This window comes from Triticum urartu, chromosome 6A, assembly GCF_056163025.1.
Source record: "Triticum urartu cultivar PI428250 chromosome 6A, HENAU_Tu73, whole genome shotgun sequence".
Lineage (NCBI taxonomy): Eukaryota > Viridiplantae > Streptophyta > Magnoliopsida > Poales > Poaceae > Triticum > Triticum urartu.
In genome coordinates, this window is record NC_141878.1 from 35,578,967 (window position 1) to 35,594,995 (window position 16,029).

At 46.5% G+C, this 16,029-nt stretch overlaps 3 protein-coding genes across 3 annotated transcripts; all 3 read left to right on the top strand.

Annotated features, from left to right (window-relative positions):
* Window positions 1-1,462: 1,462 nt before the first annotated feature.
* On the top strand, window positions 1,463-3,355 carry CRR6 (chlororespiratory reduction 6). Its single transcript, XM_087530968.1, has 4 exons — window positions 1,463-1,787; window positions 2,389-2,523; window positions 2,620-2,828; window positions 2,950-3,355. Exons 1-4 carry the CDS (start codon window positions 1,562-1,564, stop codon window positions 3,154-3,156), a joined length of 777 nt encoding a protein of 258 aa, XP_087387094.1. The 5' UTR covers window positions 1,463-1,561; the 3' UTR covers window positions 3,157-3,355.
* A 2,038-nt stretch (window positions 3,356-5,393) lies between these two features.
* LOC147963592 (uncharacterized) lies at window positions 5,394-6,042 on the top strand. Its single transcript, XM_087527832.1, has one exon. It carries the CDS (start codon window positions 5,516-5,518, stop codon window positions 5,906-5,908), a length of 393 nt encoding a protein of 130 aa, XP_087383958.1. The 5' UTR covers window positions 5,394-5,515; the 3' UTR covers window positions 5,909-6,042.
* Window positions 6,043-9,828: 3,786 nt separating this feature from the next.
* LOC125529993 (glutamate receptor 3.1-like) lies at window positions 9,829-15,737 on the top strand. Its single transcript, XM_087527702.1, has 7 exons — window positions 9,829-9,974; window positions 11,691-12,029; window positions 12,125-13,473; window positions 13,548-13,825; window positions 14,171-14,202; window positions 14,304-14,710; window positions 14,933-15,737. Exons 2-7 carry the CDS (start codon window positions 11,765-11,767, stop codon window positions 15,380-15,382), a joined length of 2,781 nt encoding a protein of 926 aa, XP_087383828.1. The 5' UTR covers window positions 9,829-9,974; window positions 11,691-11,764; the 3' UTR covers window positions 15,383-15,737.
* The last annotated feature ends 292 nt before the right edge of the window (window positions 15,738-16,029 follow it).

Below are 16,029 nucleotides of genomic sequence, written 5' to 3' on the forward strand. Positions count from 1 at the left end.
TGCAGAACATCACCCGAGACTTGGGTGGAACCACGGGTAACCTCCCCTGCAGATATCTGGGTTTGCCATTAAGTCTTTGGAAGCGTAAACGGGTTGAGTTGTTGCCTCTTATCGATGGCATGGCGGGAATGCTAAAAGGTTGGAAAGGAAAACTTCTGGCAAGACCTGGGTGGCTTGCTCTTGTGAACTCTGTCCTGACTTCTATGGCAACCTTCTTCCTCATCTGCTTTGCCGCCAACAAACGGGTGATCAAGAGAATGGATAAGATCCGAAGGAACTTCCCGTGGAGTGATGAAGAGGAATGCAAAATCATGGTGGTCTCGAGATTAAGGACATTGAGCTTTTTAGTCGAGCTCTACGGCTGTGTTGAGCATGGTTAGCAACAACTTGAGACCTTGGCAAGGTATCCCTATTCCTTGTGATAAAATTGACCGACAACTTTTCTCGGCTTTCATGGAAATCACTCTCGGGGACGGGCAGCGGGCTAGGTTTTTGGAAAGATCGCTAGTTACAGGGCATGGTATGTGCAAATATGGCCCCTGGTCTTTTTGCTCTTGCTCGAAGGAAAAACCTTTGTGTCAAGGATGCCCTTTTACGGGAATCGCTGGATGCAGGGCCTCCAAAGGATGAACAACGAGCTCCTGATCGACCAATTCATCCAGCTCTAGGAATTGATTCAACCTCTGATTCTAAGCAACGAACCTGATGCCATCGCTTGGAGGTTGACGAATGATGGGGTCTACTCTGCAAAATCTGCATATGAGGCCCAGTTCATAGGACACATTTCTGCCCCTTTGCTGCATGCTACGTGGGAGGTAAACCGAAGGTGCGATTCTACTTGTGGCTTCTACAACAGAATTGGAATTGGACTGCGGATCGTTTGGAGGCCAGAGGATGGCCTCACTCGGCTCAATACGTTTTGTGCGATCAAGTTCCTGAGACGGTGGCACATCTCACTCTAATTTGCCCCTTTGCTCGTGAGGTTTGATTCTGCTTTAATCAAACAGATAATACCGTTGCTGCGACTGATGCAACGTCGATGATGATTAGAGGATGAAGCGAAAAAATTTGGGCTCTCCGCAAGCAGCCTCACCTCGCCCCTCAAGTGACGACTGTTGTCTGCGTTGCCTGGAACCTGTGAAAAGAAAGAAACAGACGAACATTTTAGGGCAAGAGATGTTCTCCTGAGACAGTAGCCACTTTGGTTAGAAAGGAGGTCACATTACTCAAAGAGGCCACTAGATAGTGTTATTTTCTTTTCTCTCTTTTGAGTTCTTATAAAAATATCTAAAATAGTTTTTACGGAGAGGTGTATATTAATTTTGTGCGACTACTCCCTTACTTGTGGCAGATTATAAGGGAGATGCTCTTATCCTGTTCGATCGAGGTGAGAAGAATGGAGATTTTCCCGCTCCTTGTCGCGTAGCGCGTGCAGCCCGTCTTTTAGCCCCTGCCAAAAATAAAAGTCAGGATAAACGGATAAGATAGACCCACGGCTACGGGGGCCGCTCGCCGGAGGCTGTTGCTCCTCCACGACGCCAGCGGCTACCTACTTACCTCCATGGCCGCCGGCGCCGCGGCCGCCGTACACCACCACCATCCTTTCGTGGCTTCGCTCCGCCCTGCTCCGAGGCGGCTCAGCAGCAGCAGCGCCAGCAGCTCGCCGCCCCATCCTGCGGCCTTGCTCTGCTGCTCCGGTCCCAAGACGCCGAGCGTCCAGCTCCAGGCTCCCCGCGTTGCGTTCAATCCCTCCGGCAACTTCGACCTCTCCCTCTCCGACCAAGACGGTGAGCTCTACCAACATTAGCATTAGCAGCCACTTCACTGAAACCCAATTAAAATACCACTCCAAACTCTCCCTGGGACGATTAGTTTCACAGTGCAACATCAACAGACGGCATCATCTTCTTCTTTTTGAGCGAAACATATGACGAGATCTCAACATATGACACTATCGGAACCATGATTTTGGTTCCTGTCCTCAATTTATTTGTGCAAGGTCGTTGTGGCAATCGATTTTGGTATTCAGTAGTTCTGGAGAGGTACAGCATAGCATGCACCAATTCTGCATTGGTCAAGGCCTACAATTTTGCCACCCACACACAACTGGTTCTATTTTCCAACCAACATGATGATGTTAACTGACAGGGAATGTGCCCTGGAAATGCTCAAGTACCTACAAACTGCTTCTCATGTATGGCACCCTGTTATACCCTGTTCAGCTGCTCTGATAGCTTCTTCAAGGGTGATGGATTCGATTGTTGTATGTCAGTCAGATTATAAAGTCCTCACATGATAGTGTGTGCGTGGCGTGGAATTCATATCGTTGTTTTCCCTGAGTGAGCTCATATTTTGCTTGCAATTAATATCCTTTCATTGCTTTCTTAGATGCACCACAAGTTGAGCCTCCTCCACCACCTACGGAAGGGCGCATCGAGATTGTTATCAACAAGGATATCATCCGAACACTTGACCTATCGCCCGTCCAAGAAGCACTCGGCAACCTGAATTCCTTGACGACAGGTAGTCCTTGGCCCTACGCCCCTACCTCGAACATCATGCAGCTGCATTTTGCACCAGGAGACTTTAACTGACCAGAATCTTATGCACGTTATTCAGCTCAATCAAGAAATCTGTTGGACAGAACCGTCGGTTTCACAATAAACTATGAGAGAGAGGATCCATACGATACGAGAGAACTGTCGGAGTTCCCAGACGTGAGGCTATGGTTTGTGAGGCTCGATGCCTCCTGCCCCTGGTTTCCGGTGGTGCTTGACTGGAGAGCCGGTGAGCTCGCCAGGTACGCTGCAATGCTGGTCCCTCACCAGGTAACCACAGAAACTGAATCATCTGAAATCAGCACGTGTGGTCTCATCCCAAAAAAGTGCGACATACATACACTCGTGTGTCATGTTCAGAGGTGATGAAATTTACGAACTACTACTGCAGATGAGCATGCGCCATGGCGTAGTCTTCAACCCGGAGGCGCTGGAGCTGTTTGGGATGAAGAAAGTGTTCCTCGTCTACTCCTGGCTGAAGCAGCAGAACCATGCCAAGCCCAGGTTGAAGACGGGCGACATGGCCAAGATGCTCGGTTTCGGCATCGGAGATGAGTTGTTTGATTTGATTGAGAAGTATCCTGTTGATGAACTCTAGATCCTCATGCTGAAACAGTTGGTGAAGAATAGATATCATTACCCTGCAAAAAAAAGGAAAAGAAAAGAAAAAAGATATCATCCACAGTTACTTACTGGTGCTATATATAGTGTACACCTGCCGTTCTTGTATACAGACCATAAGTGAATCAGGATCTATAAGAAGGTAGTCACGCAAGGGATAATATTTTGAGCGTAAAGCCTAGAGAATTTTCCCGGGCATGTAGCATCAGATGCTAATCACATGAGCGTTATAGCCCTTTTTGTCTTTTATGAAATGTGCACTTTTAAAAGGGCATGAAATCATTAAGAAAAAAAAAGCAGAAACAACTAAAGCATAATTTGGTTAGCTCCAGGCCTGGATGCAAATGCCTAGCTTGTAAGGCCAACTAAGAATAAGGTTGAACTGAATGCACATATATTCCGCCTGGAAATGTATGGACTTAATTTCCCTTTTTTGAGGGTTGAAATGCATGAACTTCACATTTTTTTTAGAAAAGGAGGACGACCCCAGCCTCTGCATCTGAGCGATGCATACGGCCATTTTATTAATTATTGACACAAGACCGTACAGAGTCATACAACAATAAGTCTAAAGCCACCAAACAAGCAACAATTGTCGCTATCCCTATCCAGTTGATGTAGGGGCGCTGAAAGTCTGGGCCTAATACCAAACAGACCACGCAGCCAAACCTAAACATATAAAGACTTGAGGTCCCACCTAGGACGCCTGCCTGGTATGGGCACCCACCAGTCCGGCGTGCTTCTCAACCAGGACCCCTGCCGGGTATGAGGCCGCCGCAGCCGCCTGCCATCAATCCATCTTCAGAGCTATACTGCTGCACCGACCTTGCCAGGCCTATCTGCCATCAACGCCACCATGACGCCAGACAGCTTCCACCTCCTGCACGAGTCCATCTCCGCGCATCAGACGCCGAGTCTCCACAGCGCCACGCCGCCGAGATCTGCCACCATCAATGTGTAAGATGAAGCACCGCTCCACCAAAGTCGCCGTCCTCTAGTCCCTCGAGCCCGTGTGCACCCCAAGAATGACGCCCCCAGGGGGGAAACGACACCAGAGAGCCGCCGTCATCCGATCTACTGATCTAGGGTTTCCCCCGGAGGTAGCAGAGAGTGGCCTTGAACTTCTCCACGACGATGCCTTCAGGAAGGGAACGACGCAGACAGCGTCGCCATCGCCGGCCTTGGCAATAGCCAATAGCAGGTTTTCACCCGGATCTGATCGAAGACCTCCATCCCTCGTGCACGGGTCGCCGCCGTCCTTGCCGGGATCTGGATGATCCCGCTGCTAGATCTCAGCAAGGAGAAGCCCCCCACCGAGACCCGCCGGCCGAGCAGGGGAAGCCGAGACCGCGCCCGCAGGATCAGATCCGTGATGGATCCATGCCCGCGCCGCCGCCCCGGAATCAGCCCCGCGCGCAGCCGCCACCGCCTGCCGAGGCTCGCCGCCGCGTGCCCCGCGCCCCGCCACCGCTCGCTGAGGCCTGCCACCTCGCGCCAAACCGCGAGCGCCGCAGGACACTGCCGCCTGCCGCCTAGATCCGCCGCCCGCGGAGGAAGGGGAGTCGGGAGAGGGAGTCCCCCTGCCGCCGCCGTCTGCCACGTGGGTTTCACCCGGCGGCGTCACCCGGCGGCGGCGTGAGGAGGGGAGAAGGAGAGGACGGCGGCGGCCCTAGGGTTGGAGAGCCCCCGAGTCGCCCAGGACGGGGGCGACGCGAGGGGTTAGTTTTCTCTACCTTGAACTTCACATGAAGCAACCAAGTTCTCACCTCACCTTTTGTAATCTTGCTCAGCAAATGCAGGTGCTTGATTAATCATGGCTCCACCGTGTTTATCTCGTGATTGATTTCAGTTTCTAATGCCAGCTGAACTAACAAGCCGAGGTAGACTTGGATCATTTGACGGTTATTTTGCTTGCCTGCGGGCATGACAACTCGCATCTCACCCTGCATAATATAAAGATCATCGGAATCGGATCTAATACCTTTCTTTGGCCGGTCACACACTCTAGCCAGGGTTCTACGACGCAGATTGCTTGCATAGTTTTCCCTTCTTTCTTTTTTCCCTGAGAAACAACATTGATGTACACGCACACAGTCACACCACCGCACAACACACACACTCAAACAAATGCCTACTGAAGGCCCGATCGAAATTGTGGAGTTTAAAATTGATGGAATCGCAACATGTGTCGCTATTTGATACTTCCTCGCTGTTCCCAAATCTTATATTATGGCTGCGCCTACCGCGACCAACCTGACCGGCCAGCCGCCCCGCCGTCGTCGCCTCTGCCGCCGCGATTTGTCCGGCGGGATCGCACGAGGAAGAAAGGGAGAGAGATGAGGAGCAGCGAGGCCATGGAGCTCCTGGGCTTCGCTCCCTGCTCCCGCCCGTCCCCTTCCGAGGTTAAGGCTGCGTATAGAAGAATGGTCATGGAGTCCCATCCCGATCGCGTCCCGATGGATCAGAAGCCTCAAGCCGAGTCAAAATTCAAGCAGGTAGTAGAAGCATATTCTTGTTTGAAGGATGGTCGAAGATTTGGGAACAGAATGGAAGTACATGTAATGAGGTCTGGTGTTCCAACGGGATACAGAAGATCAAACAAGATATTGGTTAAAGCCCCCTTTCTGCTCATAATTTGTGCCGCAGTTTCCTTTGGTTCCTACAGCGCTTCGAGGGCATACCAGCGGCAAAAGGATGTGTGTTCCTCTCAGAACCCTTTTCTTCCATAATGGAACTCATTGTACTGTCGATATCCATATAAGCTAATAGAAGAGAAGATCTCTGTGTTGCAATTTGAGATGCAAAACAATCTCTGCACTGAATAAAGGCACCAATCACTGTTTGTGATTTCAAAGAAAAGACACATGCTTTGTAGATGTTCAGTTTAGCTCTAGGGAGCATATGCTCCTGCGCGCCGCTTCCCTGAACGTTTTGTCCAGTGGACAAAAGATGTCATTAGTAACGGAAAGGTTGCCATCACTATTAATGATGTTATTGGCCCGTATTTTGTTACCAGGAAGGGTTTGAGGCAAGGGGATCCGTTTTCCCCCTTGCTTTTCAATTTGGCGGCTGATGTTCTTGCTACCCTGGTGCAAAGGGCGCAAGAACAAGGATTTATCAAGGGAGTGTTGCCTAGGTTGTATTCAGGAGGTCTAAATATTTTGCAATATGCGGACGATACTATTTTTTGTTTTGAAGATGACCTTGAGGGGGCTAGGAACCTCAAAATAATTCTACGTGTTTTTGAGCATTTGACCGGTCTGAAGATTAATTTTTTTAAAAGTGAAATTTTCTGTTTCGGTAAAGCTTTGGAGAAACAAGCTGACTACGCCGGCATTTTTACTTCTGCTATTGGGGGCTTCCCTTTTAAGTATTTAGGTCTTCCCCTGCATTATAAAAAGCTTTGTAATGCTGACTGGAAGCCAGCGGAAGAAAAAGTAGAGAAAGGAGGTGCAGCGTGGCAGGGGGCTCTTTTATCTATGGGTGGTAGGCTTATCCGTACTGAAACTTGCTTGAGTAACGTCATTAGTCATTTACTTAACTTTTTCCGTCTACCAAAGGGAGTAGGCAAAAAGAATCGACTTCTTTCGAGCTCGGGTGCTTTGGCAAGAGAAAGAGGGGGTTAGGAAGTTTCATTTAGTTAACTGGCTTGATGTCTGTCAACCTAGAGACCAAGGGGGGTTGGGTGTTACTAATCTGGATATCAAGAATATTAGTCTTTTGTGTAAATGGCTCTGGAGACTTGAGAATGAAGATGGGGATTGGCAGGAGATGATTAGAGCAAAGTATTTGAAGAGGAAAACTTTGTCTCATTGTGAGTCATCTCCTACCAACTCTCATTTCTGAAATGGTATCATGAGTGTTAAAAATATCTTTTACAACTGTTGTCAGAGAATTGTTGGAGATGGGTGTAAAACTAGATTTTGGGAAGATGCTTGGATCCACAACAAGCCTCTCTGTCAACTTTTTCCTCGCTTGTACAAACTTGCTTTCCATCAAAACATTACGGTTGCTAAAGCATTTGAACAAGATTTTAACTGCATTAGATTTAGGAGATGTTTATATGGGGAGACATTGGATATGTGGAATAAACTTCTAGATATGTGCAGTCAGGTTGTTCTGAGTGAGGAACCTGACAAAGTCAAATGGCAGCTCTGGCCAGTTCTCTGTTAAATCTCTTTATCAATATATTATTGCTAGGAGAGTAGTGTTCCCTTTTAAGTTTCTGTGGAAACTGAAGATATCTTTAAAAATTATGGCTTTTATTTGGTTAGTTATCAAAGGAAGGATCCTGAGCAAGGACAATTTGTGTAAAAAAGGCTGAAAAGGCACCAACAAATGTGAATTTTGTGATGCCAATGAATGTATTGACCATCTGTTTTTCACAAGCTCTTTTGCTCGGTTTCTTTGGAATGTAGTTGGGAGTGCTTTGGGAAATCCCCAAACACCCCTGTCATTCTTTGACTTCTGCCAGAATTGGCTTCCTAAGTATACTGGGAAAGATAGAGTGGTTATAGCTATTGGTACGACTGCTTTATTATGGTCGATCTGGAAAACAAGAAATAAATCTTGCTTTCAAAGTTCTTTACCTAATGATCCTACTGATATTATCTTCTCCTTATGTTCCGTGTTGGATTCGTGGGGTGTGCTACAGAAAAGAGGAGTGCAAAAAACTCTTAAGGAAGTGACCAAGAGGTTGGCCCAGATAGCGAGGGACGTCTTCAAGCGTGCTTACGGCTGGGGGCCTGCTGTACGGAGGCTCTGTTGATCAAGTGGTGATAGATGTAGCATTTGCGATGATCTCTCTTGTTCTTTTGCTATAGCACCCTGTAGGTGCAGAGTTTGGTATCTCAGGTTGTAGTGAGTTATTTCACCTGATGCAAAAATGAAGTTTTTTGTTGATGAGCTTCAAGATGTTGTAGCATCCTGTAGGTGCAGATGAAGTGCCTCAAGATGTAGGAGTAGTTTTTTTTCATGATGCATATGTTAGGCATCGAAAGAAATTGAGTCTGTATGAAACTTGATTCGTATGCCATGACTCCATTTTCGTAATGAAAATGGGGGCCGTGTGGCCCCTTTGATCGAAAAAAATTGTGGGACAGAGGGAGTATTTATTTATGAGTTGTGACTAAATCATATGAAAAACAAATCTCAAGGAATTTTCAAACCACATTTAACAGGAGATGTTCCATTCGGTTCAAACATTTTGAAACATTAATTTATCAGTTTTGCTAAAGGGAAATGATTAGCTTCAACCAGCTGATAACCACGCCACATCCGCCTCCTTCAGCGATTGACACGCGTCACATGGGCCCCACTCCATTGATATCCTTATCACGAGCGAAACACCCCCACACTTTTCTCGCCCGTAGCCAAAACTCATTATGAGTTAACAACTTGGCCAACGTCGTCCGCCCGCGCGCGCTTCGCCGGCGAGCCGCGCCCCTTGTCGCTGCTAGGCGTCCCTCCGCATCCGACTAACCCCTGCGTCACGGTTGCTGCTAGAGGAGCACATCAAGAAAAGCAACAACTCGTCCAGGCTTGTTTGCGACGATGACTGTTCGGCGGCGGCGTTGAGGAAGATGGCCAAGGAGCAGTCCCTGGTGACGCAGCTACTCGTTGTCTTGCTTCCGGCGATCCAGCTAGCCGGTGGCTATCTCGCCGAGGTCGTCACCAAGATGTTTGAGAGCATACCGGACTGCTCGTCCAAGGCCAAACCGTGCTGAGGCTTTTTGGCTCGATCTGCTAACACAAAGCTTCTACCACAACATCACCTTGGCTGCAATTTTTTTTTGCAACAAGGGTCTTGTTGCAGGAATACAAAGAAGAGGCTGGAGATGTTGTTGAATTTTTTGCAACAAGGGTCTTGTTGCAGTAATACAGAGAAGAGGCCGGAGATGGTCTTGCAACAAAGGTTATCTTGTAATGCAAGTTTTGTAACAAGGGTCTTGTTGCAAGAATACAGAGAAGAGGCCGAAGATGTTGTTGAAATTTTTGCAACAAGGGTCTTGTTGCAGGAATACAGAGAAGAGGTCGGAGATGGTCTTGCAACAAAAGGTTATCTTGAAATGCAAGTTTTGTAACAAGGGTCTTATTGCATGAACATGGGCGGGTTGGGGTGGCGCCGTGCTGGGCGCAACTCTGTTGGGGCCGGGGGCAAGGTTGTTTGTTTCTGCAACAGTGCGTTTGTTGCGGGAATTAATGAGAGGGCATGCGAGGCGCGGGCACTACATCGAACGGCTAACAGCGCAGGGATCGAACGGCCATTGATGCGGCGGATATTTTAGAATCATCAGCTAGCGGACGCGTAGCAGCGCCTTTTGTTAAGGCACATCTAGATGCGCTATAAGTATTACACATCTACGTAAGTCCTATATCATTGATTTTACGCTAAGATTCGTGCAAGTATTTTTTTTCTTTCTAGTTTAATTTAGTAATTAGATGTGCAATAATTAAAGCATATCCAAATGTGCCTTAGACAGACCCTTTATATATTTGTTTATCTTTGTGGTGCAATCAGACTCGGGTCAACTTAATGAAATCCCATGACCGCCCTCTGTTTCGGGTGGCCCCACCTGTCATCGTGTAAGGTTACCAACGTCTCCGTCCGTCTCCCTCTTTCTCCCCTGTCCCCACCTCCGCTATACACACCCCTCGCTTAAAATAATGAGCTCGACTGACGGAAGCAGCTCGCGGTCTGCTCTCAGTCCACTCCTCCTCGTCGTCGTCGAGCGGCAGCGGCCAGCGTCCGTCGGGAGACCGGCATTTCCTCTTGGCGGGGGCCGAATCCAATCCGTAAGTTGAAATCTCTCTCCCTACTTGCTCTCGGATCCCCGCCCGCCACGCCGCCATTCCCGCAGTTTCCTTGGGGTCTCAATGAGGAAACCGAGGTAGAGCCGCGTGCCGGTTGTGTATTGATCCCCGGTAATGGCGGCTGTGTGCTGCTGTTGCCGCTGGGCCTACTCTTGCATGCTCGTCCTCGAGGTGTTCGATGGATTGTGCGCAGGGTGTCTGTCCGGCTGGTCTCGTTCCGGTTCTTTGAGGTTTCTGTCCGTTCACCGTCAGTTGCTGAAAATGTCCACAAAACACATAGTAATCCTGGTTTCCTGCCAGCTGATCGTCTGTGTTGAACTGTTGATGCATACTTCTCCAGCTGCTTCTCTTCTCTAGTTGGCATTCATCCTTCCTTTCGTAGACTTTCTGGCTGTAGCTTGGTTGTAATAATTCTGTCAGCAGCCGCTCTCTGTCTGTGACTGAGCGCTGCTTAACGATGTAGATGTGGCCGGTTTTGGCCTCTGCTTAGTAAAAGTGGGGGGCTGGGGAAACCCCCTTATATTTCAAAAAGGAAAAAATTGTGCTCAGGCTGTTTGGTTGATTGCCGTTAACGTTCCAGGCATTGTTTCCTCTTGCAGGAAGCACCCATCTTAAGCATAGTATATATCGTTCTATGTTCTGCTCTATTTGTTTCTTCTTTTGCTGTCTGATCGACACAAGGGCATAATCCAAAGTTTGTCACCTACGGGCTTTTGTTCTCTCTCTGCATAGCAAAAGTGTGCGCAAACTGGAATCTGCTGAGAGTAGTATGGCCACGCCAAATGCTTTGGCTTTCAGTTAAGGACCACATTGTTTCTTTACTTTCTTGGATGCTTGTCGGCCTCAACCTTGGATCCAGTGGCGGAGCTACAACAAATAAGCTGGGCGGGCCAAAAAAAAATTGATGCTAAACCATATAGTTAAGTAGGCATTAGTCAGTGAAATTTCAGGTTGCTGTATAGGGAAACTGGTATCGAGATGATGTTGTCAAGTAAAATTTGAAGAAAGAAAGGAAATTTCTTATGCGTTAGCTGCCTAGTTCTATGGTCTTGTGCTCGTTGCCTGGGTAGCTAGCCGCTGGCAGCCGCCATGGCCACGCCCGCCTTGGCATGCATGGGAATGGGATGGGTCACCGTCGGTGCTGCTACACGCGGTGGCTGGTTGTCTGGCTGTTGGACCTCTCCGTCTCCAAGTGGCTTGGCTTAGTGCTGAATCGGGGCACAAAGCTCATAGCTGGATCCAAGGCAGTGCTTGATGATGGATGCGAAGGAGACATGCACTGCTTGGTTAGTTTGCTACTGGATTAAGCTGTTACATGTACACAAGAGTATTATTTTTCTCTGAAGCTGGGCGGGCCACGGCCTTGTTTTGCCCTCAAGAAGCTCCGCCAGTGCTTGGATCTATATCTTCCTAACAGTAATATAAATGAGGCAGGCACATACAAAAACTGATATTTCCTTCATTGCTTCAATTGGATCTATGCCGCAAAGTTGCTTTTCTTTGCGATATTCAATCCATGTTTTCTTAATTACTGCAATTGCTTCATCCAAATTGGCATTTGCTTTCCTGTTGTTTCCCTTTCAACGTTTTGACCGAGCCTTTCAAATGTTGCCACTCTTTTACAATGACTATGTTACAGTACAAGAATTATGCATTGGTATCATGGTAACATCTGCTATATGTTTTTTTTCCTTACAGGAGCTTTTCAGCGCATAAATAATTTGCTAACATGCAGACAAGCGGCCAGTAGCCTTTGCACCGTTTGGGGCACAATGAAGATAGCTTTTCTCACGCTGTTGGTTCTCTCTCTGCTCCTGTTCCCCAGTGGAATCTGCAAGAGTTTGGCTGCAGGGCCTCCTGTTGTGAATATTGGCTCTATTCTTCAATTTAACTCCACCACTGGAGGTGTTGCGGAGGTTGCCATCCGTTCAGCCTTGGAAGATATCAACTCTGATCCAACAGTTCTAAATGGAATTACACTAAAGGTTAAAATAAAAGATACAAATTGCTTTGATGGTTTCCTTGGCATGGTTCAAGGTAGGCTAGCTTTAATGTCACTCATTCATTTCGCATCATTGAAATAATTTTTGGTTCATGGAGTTATGACAATGATACCGCATTCCTTGTATCAGGTTTGCAGTTCATGGAGACTGATGTTATTGCAATCGTTGGCCCTCAGTGCTCCACAATTTCTCATATAATTTCATATGTAGCAAATGAGCTCCGAGTCCCTTTGATGTCCTTTGCTTCTGATGCAACTCTTTCAACGATACAGTTCCCATTCTTTGTTAGAACTGGTTCCAGTGATCTCTATCAAATGGCGGCTGTGGCAGCAATTGTTGATTATAACCACTGGAAGATAGTGACTGCCATATACATTGATAATGATTATGGTAGAAATGGAATTATTGCTTTGGATGATGCACTCACTATAAAGCGTTGCAAAATCTCATACAAGGTGAGTTTTCCTTCCAATGCTAAAAGGAGTGAGCTCATAAATTTGTTGGTTAGTGTCAGTTATATGGAGTCTCGTGTTATCATTCTCCATACTGGAGCTGAACATGGACTCAAGTTTTTCTCCATGGCAAACCAACTGAACATGATGGGCAACGGCTATGTGTGGATTGCAACTGACTGGCTGTCTGCGTATCTTGATGCTAATTCATCAGTTCCTGCTGAGACTATATCTGGCATGCAAGGTGTTCTTACTTTACGGCCACATATCCCCAACTCAAGGATGAAGAGTAATTTGATCTCCAAGTGGAGCAGGCAAAGTCATAAGTACAACCATAGTGATCTTCATGTAAATACTTATGGTTTTTATGTTTATGATAGTGTCTGGGCACTAGCTCGGGCTCTTGATGCCTTCTTTGGTGATGGTGGTAGGATTTCCTTTTCAAATGACTCGAGGTTGCACGATGAAGCTGGGGAAACTCTTCACCTTGAAGCAATGAGCATTTTTGACATGGGAAATAAATTATTGGAGAATATTAGAAAGGTAAACTTCACTGGGGCATCTGGGCAAGTGCAATTCGATGCTTCAGGTGACCTCATTCATCCTGCATATGACATCATAAACCTCATCGGAAATGGCATGCGGACCATTGGTTTTTGGTCAAATTATTCTGGCTTACTGTCGACCATGTCTCCAGAGGCTCTATATTCAAAGCCTCCTAATACTTCTCTAGCCAATCAGCATCTCTATGATGTTATTTGGCCTGGGGAGACTGCACAGAGGCCTCGAGGATGGGTTTTTCCTTCAAATGCCAAGGAGTTAAAAATTGGTGTTCCCAACAGATTTAGCTTCAAAGAGTTCGTCACGGAAGACAATGCTACTGGGTCAATTAATGGTTATTGCATCGATGTCTTTACTCAGGCATTGTCCTTGCTTCCTTATCCTGTTAGCTACAAGTTCATACCTTTTGGGAGTGGTACTGAAAATCCTAGTTATGACAAACTCATACAGATGGTTGAATCAAATGTAAGTATGAACGCCACTTTTCTTCTCCTAACCTTTTATCATACCGTACTGACCAGGGGCATCTTATCCTGCAGGAGTTTGATGCAGCTATAGGGGATATCGCAATTACAATGAGCCGGACAGTCGCTATAGATTTCACCCAGCCATTCATTGAAACAGGCTTGGTTATCTTGGCTCCAGTTAAAAAGCATATAAAAACATCCTGGGCATTCTTGCAGCCATTTACTTTGGAGATGTGGTGTGTTACAGGGTTGTTCTTTCTTATTGTGGGTGTGGTTGTTTGGGTTCTTGAACATCGAATCAATGAGGATTTCCGGGGTCCACCAAGTCAACAAATAATAACTATTTTCTGGTAAGAAGCTGATGTGCACCTTTTGTATCATCTTCCTGTATATCAGTTCTGTTTTCTTAGAAATGTCAAGGTCCACCAAGTCTTGTGCATACAGACAAACCTTATAACATACCACGTGAACTATTATCTTGTGGTGGGACGTATATATGCACAGTATGAACCAAGAACTCTACCTATAGACCTGTTTTTCCAAGTGGGTCCTACTTAGCTGTATATTCGCCTAATGATATGATGATGATTTTCTTCTGTCTTTGCACTTCTCCACATGTATTGCCAAATGCTCTTATAGGTGTGATTTCTTGCTCTCAAATGTGTGATTATAATCTCAATTTTGATTGCCTGTAGGTTCAGCTTTTCGACTTTGTTCTTCTCCCACAGTGAGTAAACCAACCTTCTCTATTATTTGTTTCTTGTTTTTGCTATAAGTAACATTTTGTTCTAGCGCATGACTCACGATTTCATCTGTATCTGCTTGCAGGAGAAAATACTAGGAGTACCTTAGGGCGTGGTGTCCTGATCATATGGCTATTTGTTGTTTTGATCATTGTATCCAGCTATACTGCTAGTCTTACTTCCATCCTGACCGTGCAACAACTTGATACTTCTATAAAAGGAATCGATGACCTGAAAAGTAGTGATGATCCTGTTGGTTTCCAAGTTGGTTCGTTTGCACAAGACTACATGGTTAATGAACTGAACATCTCACGGTCAAGGCTACGAGCTCTTGGTTCCCCGCAAGAATACGCTGATGCCCTGCAGCTAGGCCCTAAGAAAGGAGGTGTTATGGCTATTGTCGACGAGCGACCCTATGTTGAGCTGTTTTTGTCAACTTACTGCAAGATTGCGGTAGCTGGCTCAGATTTCACCAGCAGAGGATGGGGCTTTGTAAGTATATTTAAACCATATTCTTTAACATAGGTTAGAATATAAGAACACACTATTTTGGTATTAAAATCCTGGACTAACAGCTTTAATTTTGAATAGTCGTGTCTACTCTCTAGTATCATGCAACTTTCCTTGCACTTGTTTGCGGTTGCAAGTCTAAAATCTACATGTACTCTGTTTCACAAATCAAAATGTAGCACCTTACAAAGTTCATTCTACCAGGCATTTCCAAGGGACTCCCCTTTGCAAGTAGACCTGTCCACCGCAATCCTGTCATTGTCAGAGAATGGGGAGCTGCAGCGGATCCGTGACAAGTGGGTCAAGACAGGCGATTGCACAACTGACAACAGCGAGTTTGTTGACTCGGACCAGCTCCGCCTCGAGAGCTTCTTTGGCCTGTTCCTAATCTGTGGTGTGGCGTGTGTCCTCGCGCTGCTCATCTACTTTGGTATCATGCTACGCAAATACCTCAAACATCATCCGAGGAGGAGCCTCAGAAGATTCATCTCCTTCGTCCATAAGAAGGAGCCACCAAAGAACATGGAGAGGCGATCCATGAGCCTGCTTAGAAGCTCGACACCAACAACGCCGATGAGCAGCCTTACTGCCCTTGACATAGAAAGGCCGGACAGGCCAGTTAGAAATGACAGCGCTATTGACATGGAAAGCTAGTACATCTGTACAAAAGCTAGTGCATGGTTTTCTTAAGTCAGGTGGTTAACTGTTCTGTGTGAAACAACACAGGGGTCAACTACTATGTTCCGCTAACCTAGGTTGGAAAGCCAGGCACCAGGGGTGTATAGAGGGGGTTGAAAATACTTCGTAAGTACTAAAATTTAAGAAATAAGAGAAGGAATGATCACTTTTTTCTTTGCATGACTGTATTTTGGGGGATATTGTGCCCGCTTCAGACTCGGCGTTGGTTGTGTGGTCTGTTCATGTGTTGGATTGGGCATAGTGTGGTTATTCCAAGTCAGTTAGATCGTGTGGGTACTTCGGTTCAACATTATGCAGCAGACTGAGTCTGCAGGCTGCCTGTATATTGTAGTACTAAACTTTGATGTTCATTCACAAACTAGTTGAGATGGAGCTGCACAAAAAATGTGTTACTGTAGCTTTTTTGCTCTGTTTTGTCTTGAATTTTGTTCAGGGCAACTTTGAAGCTTATCTTAGGGTGGTCGCTTGAAAAATGTGTTAGCACCTTCCACAGCTCTAAAGAAGACAATGAAAGAGAACATAGGAAGAAATAGTTATGATCTTATCAGGAAAGTGAAGAAAAAGGCGGACACTGTATTTTTATTTCTCTAACTCTCTGACAA

Coding starts and splice junctions, on each gene's coding strand:
- CRR6 (XM_087530968.1), top strand. CDS start 1,562: ATGGCCGCCGGCGCCGCGGCCGCCGTACACCACCACCATCCTTTCGTG. Junction 1,788..2,388: donor CTCCCTCTCCGACCAAGACG/GTGAGCTCTACC, acceptor TTGCTTTCTTAG/ATGCACCACAAGTTGAGCCT. Junction 2,829..2,949: donor CAATGCTGGTCCCTCACCAG/GTAACCACAGAA, acceptor CTACTACTGCAG/ATGAGCATGCGCCATGGCGT.
- LOC147963592 (XM_087527832.1), top strand. CDS start 5,516: ATGAGGAGCAGCGAGGCCATGGAGCTCCTGGGCTTCGCTCCCTGCTCC.
- LOC125529993 (XM_087527702.1), top strand. CDS start 11,765: ATGAAGATAGCTTTTCTCACGCTGTTGGTTCTCTCTCTGCTCCTGTTC. Junction 13,474..13,547: donor TACAGATGGTTGAATCAAAT/GTAAGTATGAAC, acceptor CTTATCCTGCAG/GAGTTTGATGCAGCTATAGG. Junction 13,826..14,170: donor CAAATAATAACTATTTTCTG/GTAAGAAGCTGA, acceptor GATTGCCTGTAG/GTTCAGCTTTTCGACTTTGT.